Source organism: Lagopus leucura, unplaced genomic scaffold (assembly GCF_019238085.1).
Source record: "Lagopus leucura isolate 7727_CA_CO unplaced genomic scaffold, USGS_WTPT01 Super-Scaffold_810, whole genome shotgun sequence".
In the NCBI taxonomy this organism is placed as follows: Eukaryota; Metazoa; Chordata; class Aves; order Galliformes; family Phasianidae; genus Lagopus; species Lagopus leucura.
Genome location: NW_024962261.1, coordinates 12,314,962 through 12,336,865, shown reverse-complemented (window position 1 = coordinate 12,336,865; position 21,904 = coordinate 12,314,962). Strand labels below are relative to the sequence as shown.

Below are 21,904 nucleotides of genomic sequence, written 5' to 3'. Positions count from 1 at the left end.
CCCCCCCCCCCCCCCCCTTCACCCCTCCCCAACACCCTTTTTTCTCCCATAGGAAAAGTTGATTATTTAAAATAAGAAGTCATGGCCAGTGAAAATTCCTTTTTATTTTCAACAGCTATTTGCAGAAAACTGAAGAAAATTTGCTGTGCTTCTGGAAAGCTCTTCTGATATCCTGCTCGTAGGGAACAGTTGTAGAAGAAATGATTATGTATATTTACGTCTTTACAGATAATATGAAAAAACCTTATGCAAGACGCTGACTGACAATTGCTGAGGATGGAAATCTTCTATTTAGCAATCAGTCTGTTTGCCTACAATGCTTGCCAGTGTGACTCTCCTGTTTCAGGAAGACTAGACTCAAGACGTGAAGATGTCTAGCCACCACATCAGTTTGGTTCCAGCCACTTTGCTGAGGTTTGCTGAGCTCTCCAGCTGTCATCCCAACTCCCTAACATGGAAGTAGCTGCTTAGGTTCCTCTTCTACTTCAGTATTTCTCACCATCTGTCCCATAATTTTCAGTGTGTTGGATGCTCTCCATGCAGCCTCAAGGATTTCTCAAGAAAGGGAGGGTGAGACAGCCTGGGTCTGATTGCCCTCCAGGGCAAGGTTTTGTGAGAAGGAGAAGGGCAGTGCCCAAAAGACTGTCATCAGTAGCGTTGGGTAACCAAATAAACACCTTCTTAGATGTCAAGGCCTGGGTGCCCCTTGATGCTCTTCTTTCCATGATGAGTTTGGCTGGAGCTGGCAGTCTGTTCTGTGCACTACTTTCCAGAGCAGTGAGTTGGGAATACTTTACAGTGTTGTCTTACTCAGGTCCTCAGGGCTTTAGAGGTCAGCATCTTACATTCTGGCGTTTCTGTATTGGTAGTTTATGTATTTTCCTTATTTTGATAGCATGGCTGACATGAGCAAATGGACATGTCGTGCTGAAGGAAAGCAGGTGCTGCTACCACCAGCTCCTTGCCTGGGTGCAGACCATGGCCCTGGTAAGTAAGGCATGAGCAGCAGCTGCCCAGGTGGTGTGATGATGCTGACTTGGGATGCATGCATATCTTCCTAGTCAGAAAATACATTTCAGGATGAAGCCGTGGCCCCTTTCTGCCAGGTAGGTAGAAAGTGGCTTTCACGGGGAAAGCATATAACAACTGTGCTCTGGGCCATTGCAATTGTTCCCAGACATCACACTATTGTTCTCTTACCAGTGCTAAAGTAATCTTGAAAGGCTAACTATGTAAACTGCTCCACATTTTTCTGCAAGATCTTTATTTGCTACTTACAGCACTGCAAGATATTCTAGGGGCAACCTTCCTCTTCCACCTCTAAGGCACTATGACCCCTCTCTGCCAAATGTCAAAACTGCAGTCACCTCCAGCTCCCCATTCTGTCCATCTTGTCCTGTGGTAAAGCTCCTCCTCAGAGCTGGAGGAGCTTTATGAACACAGTCTCTCTGTCTGTGACTGACTGTCAGCCTTATTCAATGCTGTGGGAATGAGCAGCGTTTTGATCAAGGGTCCTGCTTGCTTTGTCTTATCTCTATTGTCACTACTGTAAACCTGTGAGGACCCAGGTGTGGTGAAATTTTGACTGTGTTGTGAGAAAAAATGTGCAACTAAAGGCAATTTACTTCAGAAAGAGTTGGATGGATGTTTAGAAATCATAAAATAAAGCAGGATCTGCAGACAGTAGTGGCAACAGCTGGCATTTTGTTTTGTACACTGGAAAAGATTATTCATCATTAAGGGTTACCTGGGGCTGTCTTGCACTCATTGTACAGTAGTGACAGTAGGAGATGATTTGATGGTGACAAAATGGTTGCTGTCCTTGTCTGGAGTGGTAGCTCAGCAACTCAACTTCTGCTTATTCTTCTCCACATCAGCATTTTTGGCTTCTCTATAAAGAGATGTCCTTACAGGTTTTTTTTTTGCTGAGTGGTTCTAGTATCCAATATTGTTACTAGTAAAACAAATATGTTGAAAGCATGCATTTCACCAAACCTACAAGGTGTTCTTAATTTGTACACAAGGATGCCATGTTTAGAAAGGAGGAGAAAGCTCAGGCACAGTGAAGGTACAAAGTCGTGAAAGACTGAAACCCACAGTGAAGCACAGTAAAGCCCAGAGAGGTGGATGCCTCGTCCGTGAAGGAACTCAAGGTCAGGTGGGATGGAGCTCTGAGCACCTGATCCAACTGCAAGGGCCTTTAAAGGTCCTGTCCAGTTCAAACAATGGTATGATTCTGGGAAGGCATACCCTGTTTCTGGGCTTTGTGTTTAGGGAAGGAGACCAGATGTTTCAGATAAATCTGAAAGACTTATCCCGTGATCTGGACATTTACCTGGGAATGTCAGGGTGAAGATGAGAATATCAAGTTCCCAGCAGACTCATTCAGGATAAAGTTTGGAGTGATGGCATGCACATTACAAGCAATTACATTAGTTCTTTTAAGCATCCAGTCACATTCTGTTAATGTGAAAAAATAGCCAAGAGAGCCTGAGCCATGGGAACCTCATTATCTGTCGAGAGCAGAAAAACTCATGCTCATACATGAGAAAATTCTATAGACCAAAGTGTCTGTTTAGGTTTGTGCATGCTGTTTTCAGCATTTTTCCATAATGATCACAAGTGCCTTACAAACAAGCTGGTATTGTAACATCATAGTAATTTTCTGAGCAGTGTGCTGAGGTGGTTGGAGCACCAAAGCAAACCAGATCTAATGGAGGCTCTGTTTGTTGAGCTATCAGAAAATCCATAATGCTCAGTCCCAGGGTCCTGAGCATCTCCTGGGCTTTGGAAGGACTGGGAAGTTCCTGTCCTGTTTAGTATCACACATTAGCAGTATATAAAAGTTTGAAATTTTAATCATATCTAATCATAAGAAAACCTGCTGTGCCCAAGTTGGATGGGATCTGTAATGATCATTGCATCCAACTCCCAACTCCACAGAGCACCATCCAACATCCAAACCCTGTGCCAAGGACATTCTCCATATGTTCCTTGAACTCCCACCGTCCTGTGCATCCTGTTCCGTGCCCACCGCCCTGTGCTGCAGCCCCTTTCCCTGACCCCCAGCTGCCCTCCCCTCACACAGCTCCATGCCGTTCCCTCGGCCCTGTCGCTGGCACACACAGCAGAGCTCAGCGCTGCCCTCCGCTCCCTGTGAGGAGCTGCAGCTGCCATGAGGGCTCCCCTCAGCTCCTCTGCTCTGCGCTGAGCAAACCTAGGGACCCTCAGCTGCTCCTCATACATCTTGCCCTCAAAACCTTTCACCATCTTTGTATCCCTTGAAATCCTCCTGCATGCACCTCTGTGCATGACTACATCTGTATGTGCCATCAGTTGTAAGATTTTAGACATGGCAAATTTAACTTACCGGGTCAGTAATATTTAAAAATTAAAGCCTCAGAAGTGTTTTGGCTCTAGGATTTCAAAGACAGTTTGTGGTTTCAGCAGTGGCATGTGTATGACTTTGGTTTTGGTTTGGCATTAAGGAATTTAGGCCTGAACGGCAGCTAGAAATGCACGTGGCTATCAAATATGTGGAATTTTCACATCCTAAAAAAAGGTTAAGAAAGCAGTGAAACATGAAGCAAAATAATTACCAGCTTGTAAAACTTTTATCTATGGCTCAGTTCTGCAACCAACAATTAACTGTTCAGAATGATGCAGCCATCTTGTACCAATAGCTACTGACCAACAGACAAGCATGTTCTATCACAGAAAATGCTACAGCTAGCTCACAAAATTAGTGAGACTCTTGTGAGTACTTCCACCTCCTCCCCTGTCCCTAGCATATATGCACCAGCTGGGGAAAGCCCCATGATCTTCACCATCTTCTTAAGCACCTGACTGTGCTCAATATCAAAGTGTTTTGCCAGAACCCTTCGCTGTGAATGTAAAATAGAAGTAGACAGGAACTTCAGGCTCAGAAGGGTAGGAAAAAGAGCCACTGCAAATTGGCATGTGAACATTTCGCTTTTTTGGGTTAGGAACTGTGCTAAGCATGGGTCATTCTCCAGCCAAGGACAGCCTGCAGCCTGGTGCTCCACGAAGGTGCAGCAATGCCTCTCCTGCTCTCCGACCTTGTTCTGTGAATGGTGCTCACTTCCCTGCCCTGCCCACATTCCCAAGCAGTGCCACTGACAGGCAAGGACAGCCCCACACCTCAGGGTTGCAAAGTGAACATTTTATTGAACTCAAGTTGATGCAGAACAGAAGGGCAACAATGGCTCAAATGTTCATTGACAGAATGCCCCAAGATGTTTCACGCACAGAATTTAAATACAGTTTGCATGGAAACAATTGAAAAAAGTTTTACAGTACTCTGAATCAAAAGGGAAGTCACAGCCCTGTTGTAAGCCTTCATGTTTCCCAGATGCTGCCATCCCTTAAACAATTCCACATCCTTCCCCAGAAGAAGGCTACAGAACTTCTGGCCATATCCCTTTCCCTTCAGGTATACAGAGCAGAGCAAAACTTCTGAGAAGAATCGCAGTTTAAAGTAGCCATAAGTCTTCACATGAATCACCATTAACATATCCAGAAAGACTGGTTGTAACAACACTGTTTAAGGAAAGCTAACAAATGAACAAGGTTACGATATCAACACTTTAATCCAAGTTGTTTAAAACTAATTGAAGCAACTTTGCTTCCAATACTTACACACATGTTTTACAAAACGCTTTCAAATATTTCTACTTTTTGATTAGTGACAAGATCAAATGAAGACTTGGAAGCAGTCAGCAGTGATCTGCTTCCTATGATGGTTTAGAGCATAGCTACTATTTCAAAAAAGTTTTCTTTGGGCATCGTTTTCCCCCTACAAACCATAACATGGGAAACCAGTCCTCATAACTTGTGATTTTTTTTTCCAGACAGCTGGAGAGGGCTGATGCCCCCTCATGTCTCGATGTTGTTTGAAACCGCAGTGAGATCCAGCTTCCTTTCAGGAGAAGGAGCATCTGCTCCTCTCCATCAGTCATTTGCTCCAGACCTGTTGTAGTGTATCCCCAGCCAACATGCCGCCATCTGCAGTGCTTGCTCCTCTGAGCAAGCAGGACACTTGTATGGGGCAGGGCAATAAAGTCACAGGCCTAGAGTCAGTGGGTTCTTCCACATCTGCCAAACAGGAATGGCAGCTCAAGGGCAACAAGAGATACGTATTGCAAAATAGTGCCGTAAATTTACATAGGCTGTTTGGTATACTTGCAAGGCTTAAGAAATGCTTGATGCAAATGAGCAAAACCTTCAATTAAGGTCTTTACAGTAGCTTGTCAGATCTCATGGTGATGCACAGTGGTGGACCTCTCAAGTAGCATTAACCTCCAGCTGCAACAGATACACAGGTAGTAAACCAGAAGATGCATGCAAATACGAGTCAATCTTTTCACATAAAAGGAGGAGAAAAATTTGTTAACTACACTAACCTCATTTTACATAGTGGTAGTACAACAAATACTAACAACACATTAGGACAGCTGTATACCAGTACTGAATGTCTCACAACGGCAGCTGAAGTAAGATCTGTACAAACAGTTTAGATGAAGAGCAGTGCACTGCCAAAACACTATAAGAAGCTTTCCATTGTTTCAATCTGAGAAGACACTTTGTTGAAAGCTGGGTTGAGATCCAGCTATCCAGCGCAGACGCAGCACAGACAAAAGCTCCTGCACTTAGACCTAGGCACTGCTGTCCATGTGCCTCAGTATTTGAGTCCAGATGAATGCTGCTCTTACCGTTAAGCAAGAGGTCATCCCTTCACATTGCTGTTTGAAATGTGGAGGTTAAGCCAAGGGATCCAGAATCAGCTTGGCCTCAAATATGTCATACAAGTCATGCAACAGAAAGGAATGCCTCTGCAAGCTAGTTCATCTTCACGACTGCAAGATATCTGAACCCACAAATTCAAGGCAAAAATTCAAATTCCCATTTACTTGAATGCATATTTTCAGACATTTTCTGGTTTACAATGATATACAACAGTTTGGATTAGTTTTTCTTTGTTGTTGTTTTTTGTTGGTATTTTTTGTTGGCATTTTTTTGTGGGTTTTGTTTGTTTTGTTTTTGTTTTCTTTTTTTTTTTTTAATGCTGGAGATAAAGTTTATTAGAGATACTACCACTATTTTGGCAAACATTCCAAAATCATATTTGTAAACATAGTGCTTCCCTTTTCAATTGGCTGTATTTTGAAAAGACAAACATAAGACAAAGTAAGATTTTGCTCTATTCCGACCAGATAACCCGTGTTTTCACATGACAAAGCAAGCAATGATTTAAATCAAAATAAAATAAAAACTGCATGAAATGAAAATTTGTGCTGTTTTGTGATCACAGTATTTCATAGTTAAATACATCTGTTCTTTGTTATATTCCTGGCACCCAGGACAGAAATCTTTAAATATACATTTCATGTAGGCAATAGCTTCTTTGCATAACTCTCTTCAAAAAATACTTTATAGCAGTATATAAATAGGTAGCCTACATGTTTAGTTTTATAATCTTGCCCCAAAACTATATATCTGTTTAATTTTTTGTAAAGTATCAATTTTACCAACATTAATAAAGCTGACAAACTATTGAAATGGAAATGCTCTCATCTTCCACAATAGAAGTAGCAATTTTGTAGGAAAAAATTCTAGAGGAACACTCGTCAGTTGTTTTAACCTGAGCGATGTCTGGCCTACTTAGAGTAGTTGGAGTAGCAGCTTTTTTTTTTCTTTTTTTTCCCCTCCTCATCATGCATGCTCACACCCACACATTTTTGCATACACACAGAACAGGCACACACTTTCAGACACTGGTAGGCCATGTAGTGCTTCCCAGGTGTTTCAGCAGGCGGGAAGCAGTGTAGCTAATAATTTAACTACACTAAATACACACAAGCAAACACCTTAAGGCAACCATTGCGATGGGGGGTTTAAGTTGCAGTGATGAGTTTCTCTAGTAACAAAGACGGGCTGTATATAGACTTATATACAACACCTTTTTAACCCTCCAAAACAATGTTTTTGTTTTTTGTTTTTTGTTTTTTTTTTTTTTTTGTGGTTTTTTTTTTGTGCAAATTTCTAAACCTTCTACCATTTAAGGCAAAGAGTTTGCATTAACAAGAAAGGTCAGAAAAATAGCCTTATATTTATCCAAAAGTATTTCAGTTCGCTACACCATTTTCTTAAAATGTGCACAACTTCACAGTAGATGTACTGGGTCCCAGCACCTACTGATAAAATGATTTAAATGGACAAACATAAGTCTTGAAGAAAAAAAGGGACCAGAGAAAGCAGCTTCAAATATGCATATAAACAACATCAACAACAGAAGTAGTCAACTCAAGTAAACTAATACTGAAAAACTTTTGTAATGCAAAAGTTCAATCTTAGAATCTTAGAGCAACTCATATGGAATTTTAAATAAATAAGTTTCCATTCATTCACATATGCTGGTCTGAGCAGGAGACTAGTGCCGTAACTCTGATTGCTGTTGGTCAAATTCACTTATTAGTCTTTTAATGTGAGACAGCTTGTTATGGAGATATTCACATCTGTGTTTCTCTTCACGATAGTTGGGACTAGACTGTAAAGATAAAAAGAAAATTAGGGCATGAAAATATCTGAAGTTTAGTATTTCCTGTCCTTTGCTTAAGAATGGCCATCAGCCCATTCCAACAGTTTATAACTCCCACAGACCTGGTGCTACACATACCTGTTGTATCTTTCGATACTCTTCTAGGACTTCCTCATGAAGCATCTTAACAAAAAAAAAAAATTGAAACATGAAAGCAATATGAAGAACATTTCATTACTACTAGAAAATACAACCAAATAGAGCATTAAAATGAAGTTTTACTCAAGATATTTTCTTATCCAAGAGTCATCACTGTTCTGAGTCACAAAAAAACAAGACTAACAAACACAGAACACAGCCCAGATCTGCAATTAAATCTGTAAACAAGCAACAGGAAGAAAATGCGTTTGAAGATTCCCTTTGTGAAGTCATTCACGCCACTGTAAAATACTTGCTTTCACAGAGAGCACACTTGGGTGGAGTCTTCAAATAAGGGCTAAATGACTTGTTACGTGGTTCTGTGAAGCCACAGAAGTCAAGAGTTAGCCAATGTAGGGTCAGACCACGTACGTGAGTTCTGTAAAGTTTCTCTCCTTTGTTTGATTGAGCAGTACCAGGGATTTTAAAATACTCCCTGCGCTCACAAATACATTTGCAATCTGTGCAAAAACTTATAAAAGCTAGCCAGATGCTACCAAACATCCTCAGCACACACAGAGAATTTAAGAATTCCAGTACTGAGCATTTGGAATTTGCATGTCCAAATAATGTCATCCCAGGCTTGAAAGCTGGAATGCAAAGTTTTTAATACCCTTCTTTGCTAAAATTTACAGTTAGAAGCCAAATAAGTTTGTGACTGCACATCTTGTTAAGTATACAAAATAAACTTGTCCCCTTTAAACAATGGGAAATAGCTTGTCAGCAAAGCCTGGGGATTATGGTCCTTTGGTTCTTCTCCTTTCTCATCAGTGCAGCAGTACTCTCTTACTTCACCAGGATGCTGTGAGGCAGTCAGTAAAACTACAGCCAATCTGGTACCTCCTAACATACAACTAGTTACTTGGTATCCCTTGGACACTTTAAAATCATGTCAGTGTAATTTACCGGACTACAAAACTGAAGCATCTGCTTATTCTGAAAATACAGAATTCTGTAGGGTGTAAAAGATGGAAATAAGACACAGTCTTCATGGTTTTACTCTTCTTTACCTGATATTCCTTGGACCCTGGAGAAAGCTGTTTTCGCTGTTCATCAAGCTTCATGAATTTTCTGGTGATACTCTCCATTCGAGCATGCAAACTCCTGTATTCATCATACTCTGCATTGAAGTCATCCTTATAACGCTGGCGTTGCTCATATGAGACTATAGCTATGTATTTTCTAGTAGAAAACACAAATGCACATTCAATCTTATACAAAAGACACTTCATGGTATCGAACAGATGCAGTGAGGGAGCGGTTAACTGCTGAGCTCTGCCCTACCTTACCTCCTCTGCAAGGAAAATTTTGAAGGTTAGGAACTGATTACTTTGTCTTTATCCAGAGACATTAACATTCAGCAGGATATACTGTGAGCAACAAACTGATTATGTAACAAAAGCACCAAAAGATTCTCAAAACAGAAATTCAGTTTCAGAAAAGAGCAAGGTCTCATAGAGACATAAACAAAAGACTGGAACTAACATATGCCTGCCCCATGCTGGAAGCCCTGCTGAGCATGACAATGAGGGAAGTTGATTTGTGAACTCAGGATTGCTGTTATAATTTGACTAGTCATGTTTGAATACAAATGGAATGGAATAGTTTGGTTTGGAAAGGACCTCCAGAGATCATCTTGTCCAGCTGCCTGACCACTTCAAGGCTAACCAAAAGTTAGAGCATGTTATTCTGGGTATTATCCAAATGCCTCAAACACTGTCAGGCATGGGACATCCACCACCTCTCTGGGAAGCCTGTTACAGAGTTTGACCAGCCCCTTGGTAATGTCCTAACATCTAGTCTGAATCTTTCCTTGGCATCTTTGTGCCATTTCCATCAGATACCAGGAACACAGCCCAGTGCCTCCCTCTGCTTCCCCTCCTCAGGGAGTGGCAGAGAGAGATGACATTACCTTCCAGCCCTCTATGGACTAGACAACCCAATTGCCCTCAATCTCTTCCCACAAGATATGCCTTCCAGTCCTGGTAGCAGCTTTGTTGTCCTCCTCTGGATGTTTCTGAGGATCTTGACATCCTTTTTAGATTGTGGAGCCAAGAACTGCAAACGGCATCAAGGTGAGGCTGCTCCAGTGCTAAGACTCTCCTGTTACTTGTATCCCAGACTGTCCCAGACAAAGTGAGGAGCCTGGTATTTTCCTTTGTTGAACTTCACGCCATTGATGACTGTAGTCCATTCCCTACAACCTTTTGAGCTCTTCTATCGAGACAGTTCATCACTCAGTGTGGTGTGAACCTGCTTATCTCACAGATCGACTGCTCCAAAGGCCTTACTTGAAATATAGAAAGATTACATCCACTGCCTTCTCTCCACTCGTGAAGCAGGTGACCTTATTAGAAAAGGAGATGAAATTATTACAGCAGGACTGTCCCTTCATGAGCCCACACTGACCGTGACTGATAACAGCTTTGTTCATTAACTGACTTCCTGTATCCCCCAGGACAATCTTCTCTGTAACTTTTCCAGGGACTGAGGTTAGATTTACAGGTCTGTAGTTTCCTGGCTCCTCTCCTATGCTCTTTCTGTAGATCGCTGTAATGCTGGCTAGTCTCCAAGTTCAGGCTAGTCAGCAGAGACCTCCCCAGACTCTCACAATCTTCAGAAGATGGTTGAGAGAAGCGCAGCACTAATGTTTGTAAGTCCTTCAGCACTCTGAAGGTGAATCTCACCAGGTCCATGGATTTATGAACACTGAGCTGCTGCAACTGTACAATATTAGGGACCATGGATGGAAAGTCATTGACTCTCCAGTCATGGTCCTCCATGTCAGAGGATCAGGCAGACAAAGATGTGCCATTACTAAAAACTGAGGCAAAAAGGTCATTAAATGCTTCCACCTTTTCTTAAGCCCTTTTGTTGATGACTTGTTGGTCACCTGTATCAACTATCAGTACAGTGTTTTCCTTTGATCCCCCTTCGCTGTTGACATACTTGAAAAAGCCCTTTTTGCTGTCCAGCATCAATTCAAGTTGAGCTTTTGCTTTCCCTGTTTTCTCCCAGCTGTAGATGTAACTGAAGCTCTGTACTCTCCCCATAAATCCTGACTTTGCTGCTCTATGTTTTCTGCCCTAATTCTATGAGGGCTTCTCTGTTTAGCCAGGCCTGTCTTCTGCTTTGCTTGCTTGCCTTGCAGCAGAATGGAATTGAGTGATCCTGGACTTTCAAGAGTTGATTCCAGGAAAGTGACCAGCACTCTTGGAAAGACTCTACAGAGCAAATTACTAGAGGACACTGCTAACTAGCTGCCTGAGTAGCATCAGGTTTTCTTTCTTAAAATAGAGAGTGTTAACCTTTTTCTCCTTATGCCAAAAATTATGAAGTCAACTATTTCATGATCACTGTGTCAAAGACAGCTCCCTACAGTCACCTCTCTCTGGTCTCAACCAACAAATCCGGGAGGCTGCCCTTCCAAGTTTACTCACTAAATATTTGTGATAGGAAATTATCTTCAACATGCTTTAGCATTATACTAATGAACTGTGTAGTACTTGGAGGCAGAAAAAAGAGCTAAAATAAACTATCAAAATCCTTTAAACTGGATCAACCTGCAAGTTTGTTCAAGGATTCAGTCTTTTCCTCAAGACAAAGCAGATGCCTGAAGCAACTCTATGTAAGTTATTTCCAGTAAGCTGTAGCTAACAGGTAGATTATCTGTACAATTATTTGAAAGGTTGCTCCTTTCACAAAGAATTCTCCGCTGAAGTGTTTACACCCAATCAGAACTCAAACAACTTGACGAAATCTTACACTATTTTTTCCCCTTTTTAGCAAAGCTTAAAGGCACCCAACTGAAATATCAGACTACATAACAGAGTTGTATATTTCTCTATGTGAAGACAAAAGATTTCAAGACATCTTAGAAAGCTCAGTATCGTTGCCTTCAGTGTACATGGGAAGCAGATGTCAAAGAGCTGAATCTGTTTTAACCCAGGAAAGGTTTGGAGTTAAACACAGGTTTGAACTCTCATCCCAACGCTTCAAGCACTAAACTGTAGCTCTGCAAAACACGATTCACTCTGGCTACCTACATCATCTCACTGCAATAAATATGCAGAAGGTACTTCTCTATTTTACAGTGTAAAGGATAATCCCTCTAACTGAAAATTAATTTTATTATTCTTAAAAAAAAAAAAAAAACTAAAAAATAATAAAAAAAAAAAAACAAGAAAAAACAACCACAAAACCAAACATTTAGCAAACTATTGATTCTGCTATTATGCCATTTCAAATCCAGTTTTTTAACGCCTGTCTTACTGCAATGAAGTATGAAAAATTTTGTTACATGGCAGGTAAATTTTAACCTTTGGGCATGTTAATGTGATGTGTGACTATCTGCGAAGAAGCAAAGATTAACCTTAACTGGCAATTCTTTCTTCGACTGCAAAGAGTGTAATGCCCCAATCACTACAGATATGCAACATTTCATATACTAGTTCAGCACATTTGTACCTATTTCACAGCTATAATTAAGAATCTAAAATTAAAATTTGAATTGAAGTTTCTTTCTTATCTCTAGGTCTTCAGTCTATGATTCTGTTGTTAAATTGGTTGTTTTGCTGTAGCTTCCAATTATCAGTGGTCATTTACAAAATCTTTAGAAATAACTTGGGTGGTTAACTCCTGCTAGTTCATATATACACACTTTGTAATGCTAGACTTTAAATTTTGCTAATTTTCCTTCACCACCTTCCCAACTTAGATGTACTAAGCGGTGAAAACAAGACCTTCATTCAAACTTTGCATACTCAGTACTTTGGCGTTCAGCTCTCCTTTTGTCTAAAAAGAAAGCAGCACACACTCTAATGCCTTTTTATTTTGGTCTTCAAGAATGACATTAAATGTGTTTTTTTTTCTTTTTAAATCTGCCAAAGCGTATTAAAAATTGTTTTTAACATTTTTTTCTCTCTCAAAATAATTAAAGGACAAGCTCAGATTTCAAAAATTAAGAGTACTTAAATAAGGCAACCAGTTAACTTAAAATGTAATTTTAGAGTGATGGCAAGCTCCTTTATAGGAAATTGCCATTATAAATGAATTTGTTGTTATTCTCCAACTACATTTTGGTAGTTTTTTCAATTTTGTAACTAAACTAGACTTTGTACGGGTGATTTTTCAATCGCTTCAATAAATAACAGGAGATTTTAAATTATCACTTTACTCACTTGAAGTAGTCTGGTAGTTCATTTGTTGATGAAGGAGAATCTGTGGAGGCAGTGCACGTTTTTTCAACTCCTATAGAAAAGCAGAAGTTTTGACACTTGTGATAAACAGATTTTTAATATAGCCAAACAATAAGAACCTAAAGGCTGGAAAAAATCCTATAGAGTTCTATTCTGACAGTAAATTACTGCAAACAAGCTTTGTATATTAACAAGGCTCATATGACCTTCTCCACAGTACACAGTACTGCAGTTCAAAAAGAGGGAACGGCTAGTTTATTTCTCAGGTTCAGCATGACCAAAGCATTAACCAGAGGTCAACTTTTATTAATTCAAGACATAACGTGGCATTTGCACAGCAATTCAAATTAAACAGCTTGAATAGCTGCACAATTAGATAGCTTGATTTATACCAGCATTCATGTTGCAGAGGACTACAATATGTACACTAGAAAGTTGAAGTTCTTTTTATGCCACATTTTTATCCTTCTTTCCCTGCCCTTTTTGGACATCCAAAGTTAGATTTAATTTCAGCACTCTTTTATGCAGAAAAGTCAAAACTGTTGTGTATGGGTTACTGCACTCAGGTTTCAGTAAACTGCAACAAAGAGATGTTCCTCACTAATGTAGCTATACCAAGTTTCCAAGTTATTTGCACTTGCAAATTGCCCTTTCAATGACATTATAAAAGCACCTCTATACCCTCTAATCAATTTAAAGAAATATTTCAAGACCCATCTACCTTTTTGATAAGAACAGCTGCTTTAAGGAAAATTAAGTTGTAACTGGAATTAGTGTTTTTTTTCTTGTATCTTATCAAACCTCTGCCTTTTTTTTTTCATTGGTGTTTGTTGGAAAGCTTAAAAAACAAAACAAAAAAAACTCTCTAATAATAATTATTATCTTACACTGCCACTGTCGAAGCACATTATTTCCGCTAATGCTCAGCCACTTTTACAAATCAGTAAGCCATCTGAGCAAAGGCAGGGGAAAAGAGTTATTTCACAATGTTCTACAGATGATGATTACATTTAATGTTAAAATTATAATGTTGAAAGCAGGAAGCACAGTAAAAAAGTAGTACATAAGTCAGAACAATATCTGAGAGAAAAGCAGCCAGTAATGTTAACAAACACTACTTCTGTGAAGAATTTTGCCTCGAGCATTTTACTTCCAAGAACTCAAACAATATTTGCTAAAATGGCTCAGCCCATTTAAAAGCTTCAGTTAGGGATCAACATTAGAGTTACTACAGATTTTTATTTCCCTAGCCATTTGGAGTTATATTGCTGGAATCTGGAGAAAAATGCTCACGTGTTGATAAAGTCAAAATATGTTCAAGGTAATTTCACACCACGTGTGGACACGAAGCAGTATAACAAGGGCATGTGGGAGAAGATCACCTCAAAGCACTTTTTCTATGTGCAGAAGAATACTTCAAAGGGGCACCTTGCATGCTCTAAACATACCTTCAAGCTGTGACAGCTAAGGGTCAAACCTGACTTCTAGCCTGCTTTAGTAGTGAATTCTGTGGCTGTTAAAGCCAAAACTCAAGAAAACTTGTCAGGTTATGTACGTTTTAGATTTTCCATGAAAATGCAGATTGCCATGAAACTTGTATTTCAATGCATGATCACATACATTTATGTCTGAACTGTGTGTTTCAGTAAACTACCATGCTGCACCTGTATGTCAAACTTTTCTAATTATGTGCTATTAATGTGCAGGTTTTAAAAACAGCTGATTAAAAAACATGCAGTAAACTTAAATAAACTTTCAGTTTAATGTAAGTCAAATAAAAAAACAAATCCATTACCTGTTTTTTTCTAGCATCTATGCTTTCCTTTCAAAGATTTACTTTTCAATAGACACCCATGGAATATTTCCTTGTTCTAATGATTTCAGTACTGCAGAGAGAAAATTCTTAAAAATGTACCCAATTTTAGACAATGCTCTAGCAAAAAAAGTTCAGCCTCTGCTTCTGAGTTGTTTGGTGGGCTTTGTTTATTTTGTTTTATTTTATTTAGTTAGTTTCATAAAGAAGAAGCTGGTAACTAAAATATAATGAGAGAGGATACAACAAATTATTTCCTAATCCTTCGTTATCATAAAGTAGAGATAATGGTAAAGCACTTAAAATACAGCAGGGAAAAAAGTAGATTATTCATGCTTCTAGTCTTTGTTCTTCTAGTGTCTTTTCAGAAGGCCTATTCATGCAATAGTTATGAGAAGCAGCATTTTAATACCTTCATCTGACTCCAAACCAGAGGGGCTTTTCATCATGGCAGTCTCCTCTTTCCTAAGGTCCGTTTTGCTTTCAAGTAGTCCTTCATCTTTCTGCTCTCTTGTAGTGTCCTGCTTTTTGATTTGGTCCTTCTCCTTATGCTTTTTGGCCTTCTTCATGGACTTCTTGCACAACACATCCTCCTCACCTGCAAATGTGGGATGTTCCAATTTACCACTGGCAGGCGCTGGGGTTTCCAAAGGAGTCCGAGAGGTATATTTTTCTTGCTGGTGCTTGAAGACACTACTGCCACTTTGGCTGATGCTATCTACAGGCAGATCTTGCATCCCACGCCCCTCAGGTGTGCTGGGGGAGATTGAGCTGGCAGTCTGGGGCGGATTGGAGGCAGGCAGGTGGGCGGCAGGCAAGGATGGTGGGGCAGGTGCTGCAGTGGCAAGGGTTGCCTTCTTGCTGGGGGCAGGTGGGGGTCCACTCAAGGACGGCTGGACTCGACTGTTGAGGTGGGAGATCCTCGGCTTCTTGTTCATCAGGGGATCAATGAAGTTGAAATCCAAGAGCCGTTTCTGCAAAACAAAATGGAGTAGTAGCGTTCATTGGCCAAGAAGGCCAATGGCATCCTGGCTTGCATCAGAAACAGTGTTGCAAGCAGGAGCAGAGAGGTGACTGTTCCCCTATATTCAGCACTCGTGAGGCCGCACCTCGAGTACTGTGTCCAGTTTTGGGCCCCTCACTGCAAGAAAGATATTGAGGCCCTGGAACGTGTTCAAAGAAGGGCAACAAAGCTGGTGAGGGGTCTGGAACACAGGCCATATGAGGAGAGGCTGAAGGAGCTGGGAATGTTCAGCCTGGAGAAGAGGAGGCTCAGGGGAGACCTCATTGCTCTCTATAACTTCCTGAAGGGAGGTTGTAGTGAGCTGGGGGTCGGCCTCTTCTCTCGTGTCATTAGTGATAGGACCAGAGGGAATGGCTTCAAGCTACGGCAGAGGAGATTCAGGCTGGACATGAGGAAGTATTACTTTTCAGAAAGGGTGGTCAGGCACTGGAATGGACTGCCCAGGGAGGTGGTGGAATCACCGACCCTGGGGGTGTTCAAGGAAAGACTGGATGTTGTGTTGAGGGACATGGTTTAGTAGGAGCTTGGGAATAGGTGAACGGTTGGACTGAGTGATCTTTTAGGTCTTTTCCAACCTTGGTGATTCTATGATTCTATGATTCTATGATTCTATGATTCTATTTCAATGAAGAACACCTAAGAACAAGCAGCTGTTGAACACAGATCTACCAACTAAAGAGGAGACAACAAAGAACATGTTGAAAAAACAGTTCTGTTGCAGCTGCCCCTCCAGCTATTTTGTCCAGTTGAAACATAGGTTCATGCTTTCCTCAACAAGCCTGTTGTGCTTTTTCTTGGTTTACAAGGTGGCACCATTTTTAAACTAAGCACTGGGCACAGTTCTGTGCCATCTAGTTGTAACACATAGAGGTCGATAGCACACACACTATGTTGCTGTTTGACAGGATGAAAATAAGGGAAGAATAGGTGTGCCCTTCCTCCACTTTTAAACTCATGTATCTTAACAGTGTGAGACGCCAAGTACTTTACAGTTTGTTATTACACACAAGCTCTGGTGTACCTAAACTTCTTCAAATTTCAGTTGTTATGAAAATACAGTTTCAAAGAAAGTGTCGTACTTTTCCTTAAAGGAATGCATTTCATATGGATTTTTTCAAGCCACTTCTGAAGAGTTTGTATTGCACTTTTTTATTGATAGCAAAGCAGGACACAAGTATCTTAAGTTTGAAAAGGTTGGAAGAAGCCTGGATCCACTGATCCAGACCTCCCTTTTACCCTCCATCATACTGGGTGTTTAAAGATGGTAGCAAGAAAAAATATATACGGCCACACAGCAGATTGCAAGTGTAATTTCTGCTTATTCTAGCTTTTCCTAAGCATTATATTTAAACAGCAACATAATTATGTTTGTGCATCTTTGATCCTTTTAACTACCACACCACAAAGAAACTTGAATACATGCAATCATACAACAAAAAATATATACACATTTATAGTTTTCAAAATGCCTTCCTACACACCAAGATAAACAAATCAAGGGGCAATACAAAACAACTTTAAGATTTTAATCAGAAAGTACATGATAATAATGGACAGCCAACAAGTTTAGCCTCTACAGATGAGCTATCTCCTGCAAGGGTCAGTGTGCTATTGATAGACAGGTGCTATGCTAACATCTCAGCTCTTCAAACACTACAGGGATAGTCTCCGACCAATCTAGACGTATTTACAAGTGAGCAAGTACACAGGAATTCTGTCTTTCCAAAGATTCCGAACATTCTGAAACACGGAAGACTAAACATGGCAGCTTTTAGGCTATGTTATCATTAAGTCTTAAGGTCTTTGACAGTGCAACCATCTTAAAAAATAAAACCAAAAAAAAACCATAAGCATCCATCTAGAAGTAAATGCTTTAGTTTTTCATACGGCAAAGATAATACGAGTGCTCTGTATTATAGATTTTATTCCAATATAAAGCAAGTTAAACCTTGGTACATTATAAATAGTTTTTAAAAGCCACAAAATACCTGGGAAGGAGAAGCTGATGCAGCATCTTTACTAGAAGTTACAGGAGATCCCAAATGACTGGTGCTGGTGGTACTCTGAGATGAATTTACTTTTCTGTAAGGATTACCCACATTTCAGGTTACAAGGCAAAAGTATCCATGTCATAGTCCTTTCATTACTGGCAAAACACACAGTTTCTAAAACTGTTATTTTCTTTCTTCCACAGCACGTGACCAACCTGCTTTGTTTTTGTTGCCCTCTTTTTTGAAGTTTTAATTTAAAAAATTTAAAAATAAAAGTTTTGTTACTAGCATACATTAACCATATTATATGTTTTATATGTCGCCCATGACAATTCCTTTTTACTTAATGCAATCCAAGAAGTCTAACTAGACCCCATGTGAGAGAACTGAACTTACCTAGAAAGTATTAACTCCAATGTCTGTTTATCAACTTCACTGTATCCAGGCCAGTCTTTCTGAATGTCTTTAAATAAATAATCCTTCAGAGTGTAAGAATTATCCTTGGGATTCAAGTTGGCTACCTAGACATTTACAAAAGAGAAAAAAAAAAAAGGACAATTATACCTAAATGTCAACCACAGTAGTAATATACAGCTAAATCAACAACATAAACAAAATCAAGCACCATTTTTATAGCTGAGATACAAAGTAGTTCTCATGTCATGTGTGCTGATCCTCAGAAATGTGGTCAAATTTGGATATAAAATTTTGGATGTAAAAAATCCCCAAAAGATGCAAGCTTCTATGAAATTGTACTCTTAAGAAAAACTTTTCTCTGCATCACATATCTCTGCCTTTAAATACAGCTACGCCAGAATGAAATATGTGGAGAGACCTGTGCTGCTCAACTTCAGGATGACACCAGCAATCCCTGTGTTTGACAGTGCTGCACTGTGTTTGCAGAGCACAGAGTTCTTGGAAAATGCTTCTTTCACCACCTCAGTGACTGCAGAAGGCACAAGAGAAGCTTTATTTGCCATCACTTGTCTTGTAAATAGAATCAATTTTCTTTTTCAGGTGACTGCACCACAAGAAACAATACCTTTCTATTGAAAAAGCTTACTTGATAATGAGAAATACACTTATTCAGTTAGTATAAAGAATAAGTTTCCACCCATTCCATTAGTTTTAAGACACACTGGCTGTTTACGGGTAGAAAAAAGGTAACTGCAGGAATACTTATCAAGATCTATTTAGGAATCAAGATGTATAGCTAACATAGTGATGTACAGATGCATTCTTTCTCTTGCAGGCAGAGAGCTGTCTGAAGCAAGATGCTATCATGAGAAAGTCACGTGTCTCTGAAAGTAAGTTTGTTTGTTTTTTTAATCTTCCTTAAAAATAACACAAAGTATACTCAAAAAATTCAAGCTACCTCTAGCAAAATCTCATGACTAATGACATCCAAAGCACTGTTTCAGGCTTCCTACTCTGATACCTGCTCAAACTTTCAGAGAAAATCTCAAAGAAGAACAATGTCAATCCATTTGCCTCATACAAAATGTTCCAACACTTTGCACCCACCACCACCATATTGTGCTGCCTTGAGCATTTTCTCTCCTGTAATGTTTACTATTAAAAGGTGTGAATGCTGACGCTCAATGAAGGAGGATTTAAATGTGCTAGTGGGTTAAGCATTCTTTATGTTTTGCTGCCTTTTCTGACACATTCTTGCACCTGATTTTAATTTTATTGTGGATAAATACTGCTAATCTGTGTGTGTTTCTCCTCTGCTTAAAAATAATTCAAAGTAAACAAAATATGGTGAATCTGTAAACTTTGTTAAAAACTGAATTAAAGCTGCATTCTAAGATAATGAAATATATGCATATGAGAACACAGTTTTGGTTCCTGACTTTAGGCTCCTAGAAAACTAATAATGAAGACAAGAAAAATGTCAACAAGCCTTTCTACAGTGTAGTGCTGCTAACTTGTTTATTTCTGAATGTAAACTAATACCTTTACACAACTCACACCACACAATAGAAAGAGACTCCAAGAAAGTTTCTAAACATTGCCAAAAATAATGGAAAAAGAAATTATTGTCATTTTTTTTTTTTTACTATAGCAAGCAGAGCTTCAGAAACTTAAAATACAAAATTAATTATTTATGAAGTTGATTAAATTCATATGTAAGAACATGGCTCTTTAAATTACACATCTTTGAGGTTAAAAAAAAAAAAACAACACCCTATCGTCGTTCTGGACAAACTAAACAATACTTAACTTATTTGAACAAACACTGTTTAAAATTCAGTGCAGGATCAACTAAAACTGCATAAATATTGAGTTACTCACTGCAGTGATTTTCAAAACTATTCTAAATACACAGGAAATACTCCTACTTTACATACACAATACAGTCATCAGTCTGTGAGAACAGGTAGTATGAAAAACATTACATGTTATCTTAATGGGCCTTATCAGAACTATTTCGTTAAAAAAGTAGCAGTATGTGGCACACTTGAACACAGAGCTTAGAAATCTCATCTACGTCATGCAGGCCTACTGGTGATTTTCATGAATATGATACAGAAATGCAATGGGAACCCAGCTCACTGGGGCACTGGAAAAGCTAGCATACAGGGAAGAAGCCTGCAAGAAAGACAAGGACAGAATCCATATGATAGCAAAGCAGTTTTTTGTTTTTGTTTTGTTTTGTTTTTTCCCAAAAGAGACCACTGTTTTTCTCATTTACTGTTTGCTAAGACTGTCAGATCCCAAGAAGAGGCACTGACCATATAAAGGCCACCAACTACATACATGTGAAATAATAACTTAGTTCATTATTGGACTTCACTCCATGTAAGTTTGGGGCAAGAAATACTAAGTACTAAGAAGAGCTACATCAAGCAATTGAGAGAAAGCATGGTCAGGTTCTCTTAATTACCTAGTTCAGCAGTTTCTTTTTAAACAGAGGGAAGAAAAAAAAGAAGGCATTAGGAGCAACAAAGCTAAAAATAGTTAATTGCTGCCTACCATCCCAGCAAAACAAAACTACCCCCACATATCTTTTAATCTTTTCTTCCCACACTTTGACTTGCATTTTGAAGCACGTGCATAAAGTCAGTTGAAACACTTAAATGATGAGAGGATTATTTAAGGTGTTTATTATTTTCTCATTTAAACATGGGAGTAACACATCCCAAAATTATGACTAAAAGAATAGCAGGAGTAAAAAAAATGCTGGCAACCATGATCTCACCTGCTGCAGGATAGCTGTAAGAGAATTCCTGTCCTTCAGGTTGACACCATCTCTCTGCAAACGAGCAAGTAACTCTGGTTTCTTGTAGGTCTTCAATGCCAGTAAGTGAATCACTCTGTCTCTGTATGGTCGCTGAGAAACAGCATTGTTTGTATGAGTCCTCCGTATTGTATTTGCTGGGTTTATGGGTGTTGACCTCTTCCTTTCAGGCACAGGATCTGGAATGCTTTGTGGTGCTTTTCTTATCTGTACTCTTTTTCCTAAATTAAGGGTTTAAAAAAAAGAAGTTATACGGGAGTTTGGGAGAAGAAAAGGAATTTGATTTTAAAGAGATTACCAGGCCAAATAATCTGCAAGAACTGGATTTGGTTAGCATTTTAAGATCCACTGGTAATAGACAGAGTAAAGATGCATTAAGGTAGGAATTAAGAAATTATTCAATACAACAAAAATCAGGTAAATCGGTTATATTGTTAGGAAGACTTTACTGTGAATTTAGTAAATGCTGATTTTATTATTTTTCCAGTTTATGATCTTAAGCACTGAATAAAATAAATCAGATTATTTTTGGAATAACACAGTTTGAAGAAAAGGCCTTCTATATAATTACAGTGTTCGTCATTAATGCCAAGGGAGACCACGTCTAAACAAATAATAGCACTGCTGCTCAAAGAGACTACCAACCTGACGTCATCGCCTGACCTACTTATTTGAAAAAGAAAAGTTCTCCCCTCTTATTACATATGGCCATATGCATGACATCAAGTTGGGCAGAAACAATACACAAAAAATCTAACTGTTCTTGGAATACATGACAAAGAAGTTTCAAAAGAAAGCCTGCAGAGCATTTTGGATCAAATTCTACAAAAACACATATTTCTCAACTGAAAGAACAATGCAAGTGCTTGCAAACAGTG

General features: G+C 39.3%; 1 protein-coding gene across 3 annotated transcripts in view; it reads right to left on the bottom strand.

Annotated features, from left to right (window-relative positions):
- Window positions 1-4,162: 4,162 nt before the first annotated feature.
- ELL2 (elongation factor for RNA polymerase II 2) overlaps window positions 4,163-21,904 on the bottom strand; it is a 49,926-nt gene continuing 32,184 nt past the window's right edge. For 2 of the 3 annotated variants that reach the window (XM_042866275.1, XM_042866277.1), the window contains exons 5-12: window positions 20,988-21,247; window positions 18,179-18,303; window positions 17,780-17,873; window positions 15,180-15,741; window positions 12,937-13,006; window positions 8,767-8,938; window positions 7,697-7,741; window positions 4,163-7,567 (exon numbers count right to left, since the gene is read on the bottom strand). In XM_042866275.1, the coding sequence (XP_042722209.1) occupies window positions 7,451-7,567; window positions 7,697-7,741; window positions 8,767-8,938; window positions 12,937-13,006; window positions 15,180-15,741; window positions 17,780-17,873; window positions 18,179-18,303; window positions 20,988-21,247 (1,445 nt within the window). In that variant the 3' untranslated portion in view covers window positions 4,163-7,450. The remainder of the gene's footprint in view (window positions 7,568-7,696; window positions 7,742-8,766; window positions 8,939-12,936; window positions 13,007-15,179; window positions 15,742-17,779; window positions 17,874-18,178; window positions 18,304-20,987; window positions 21,248-21,904) is intronic. The other variant, XM_042866276.1, reaches the window with a different exon arrangement.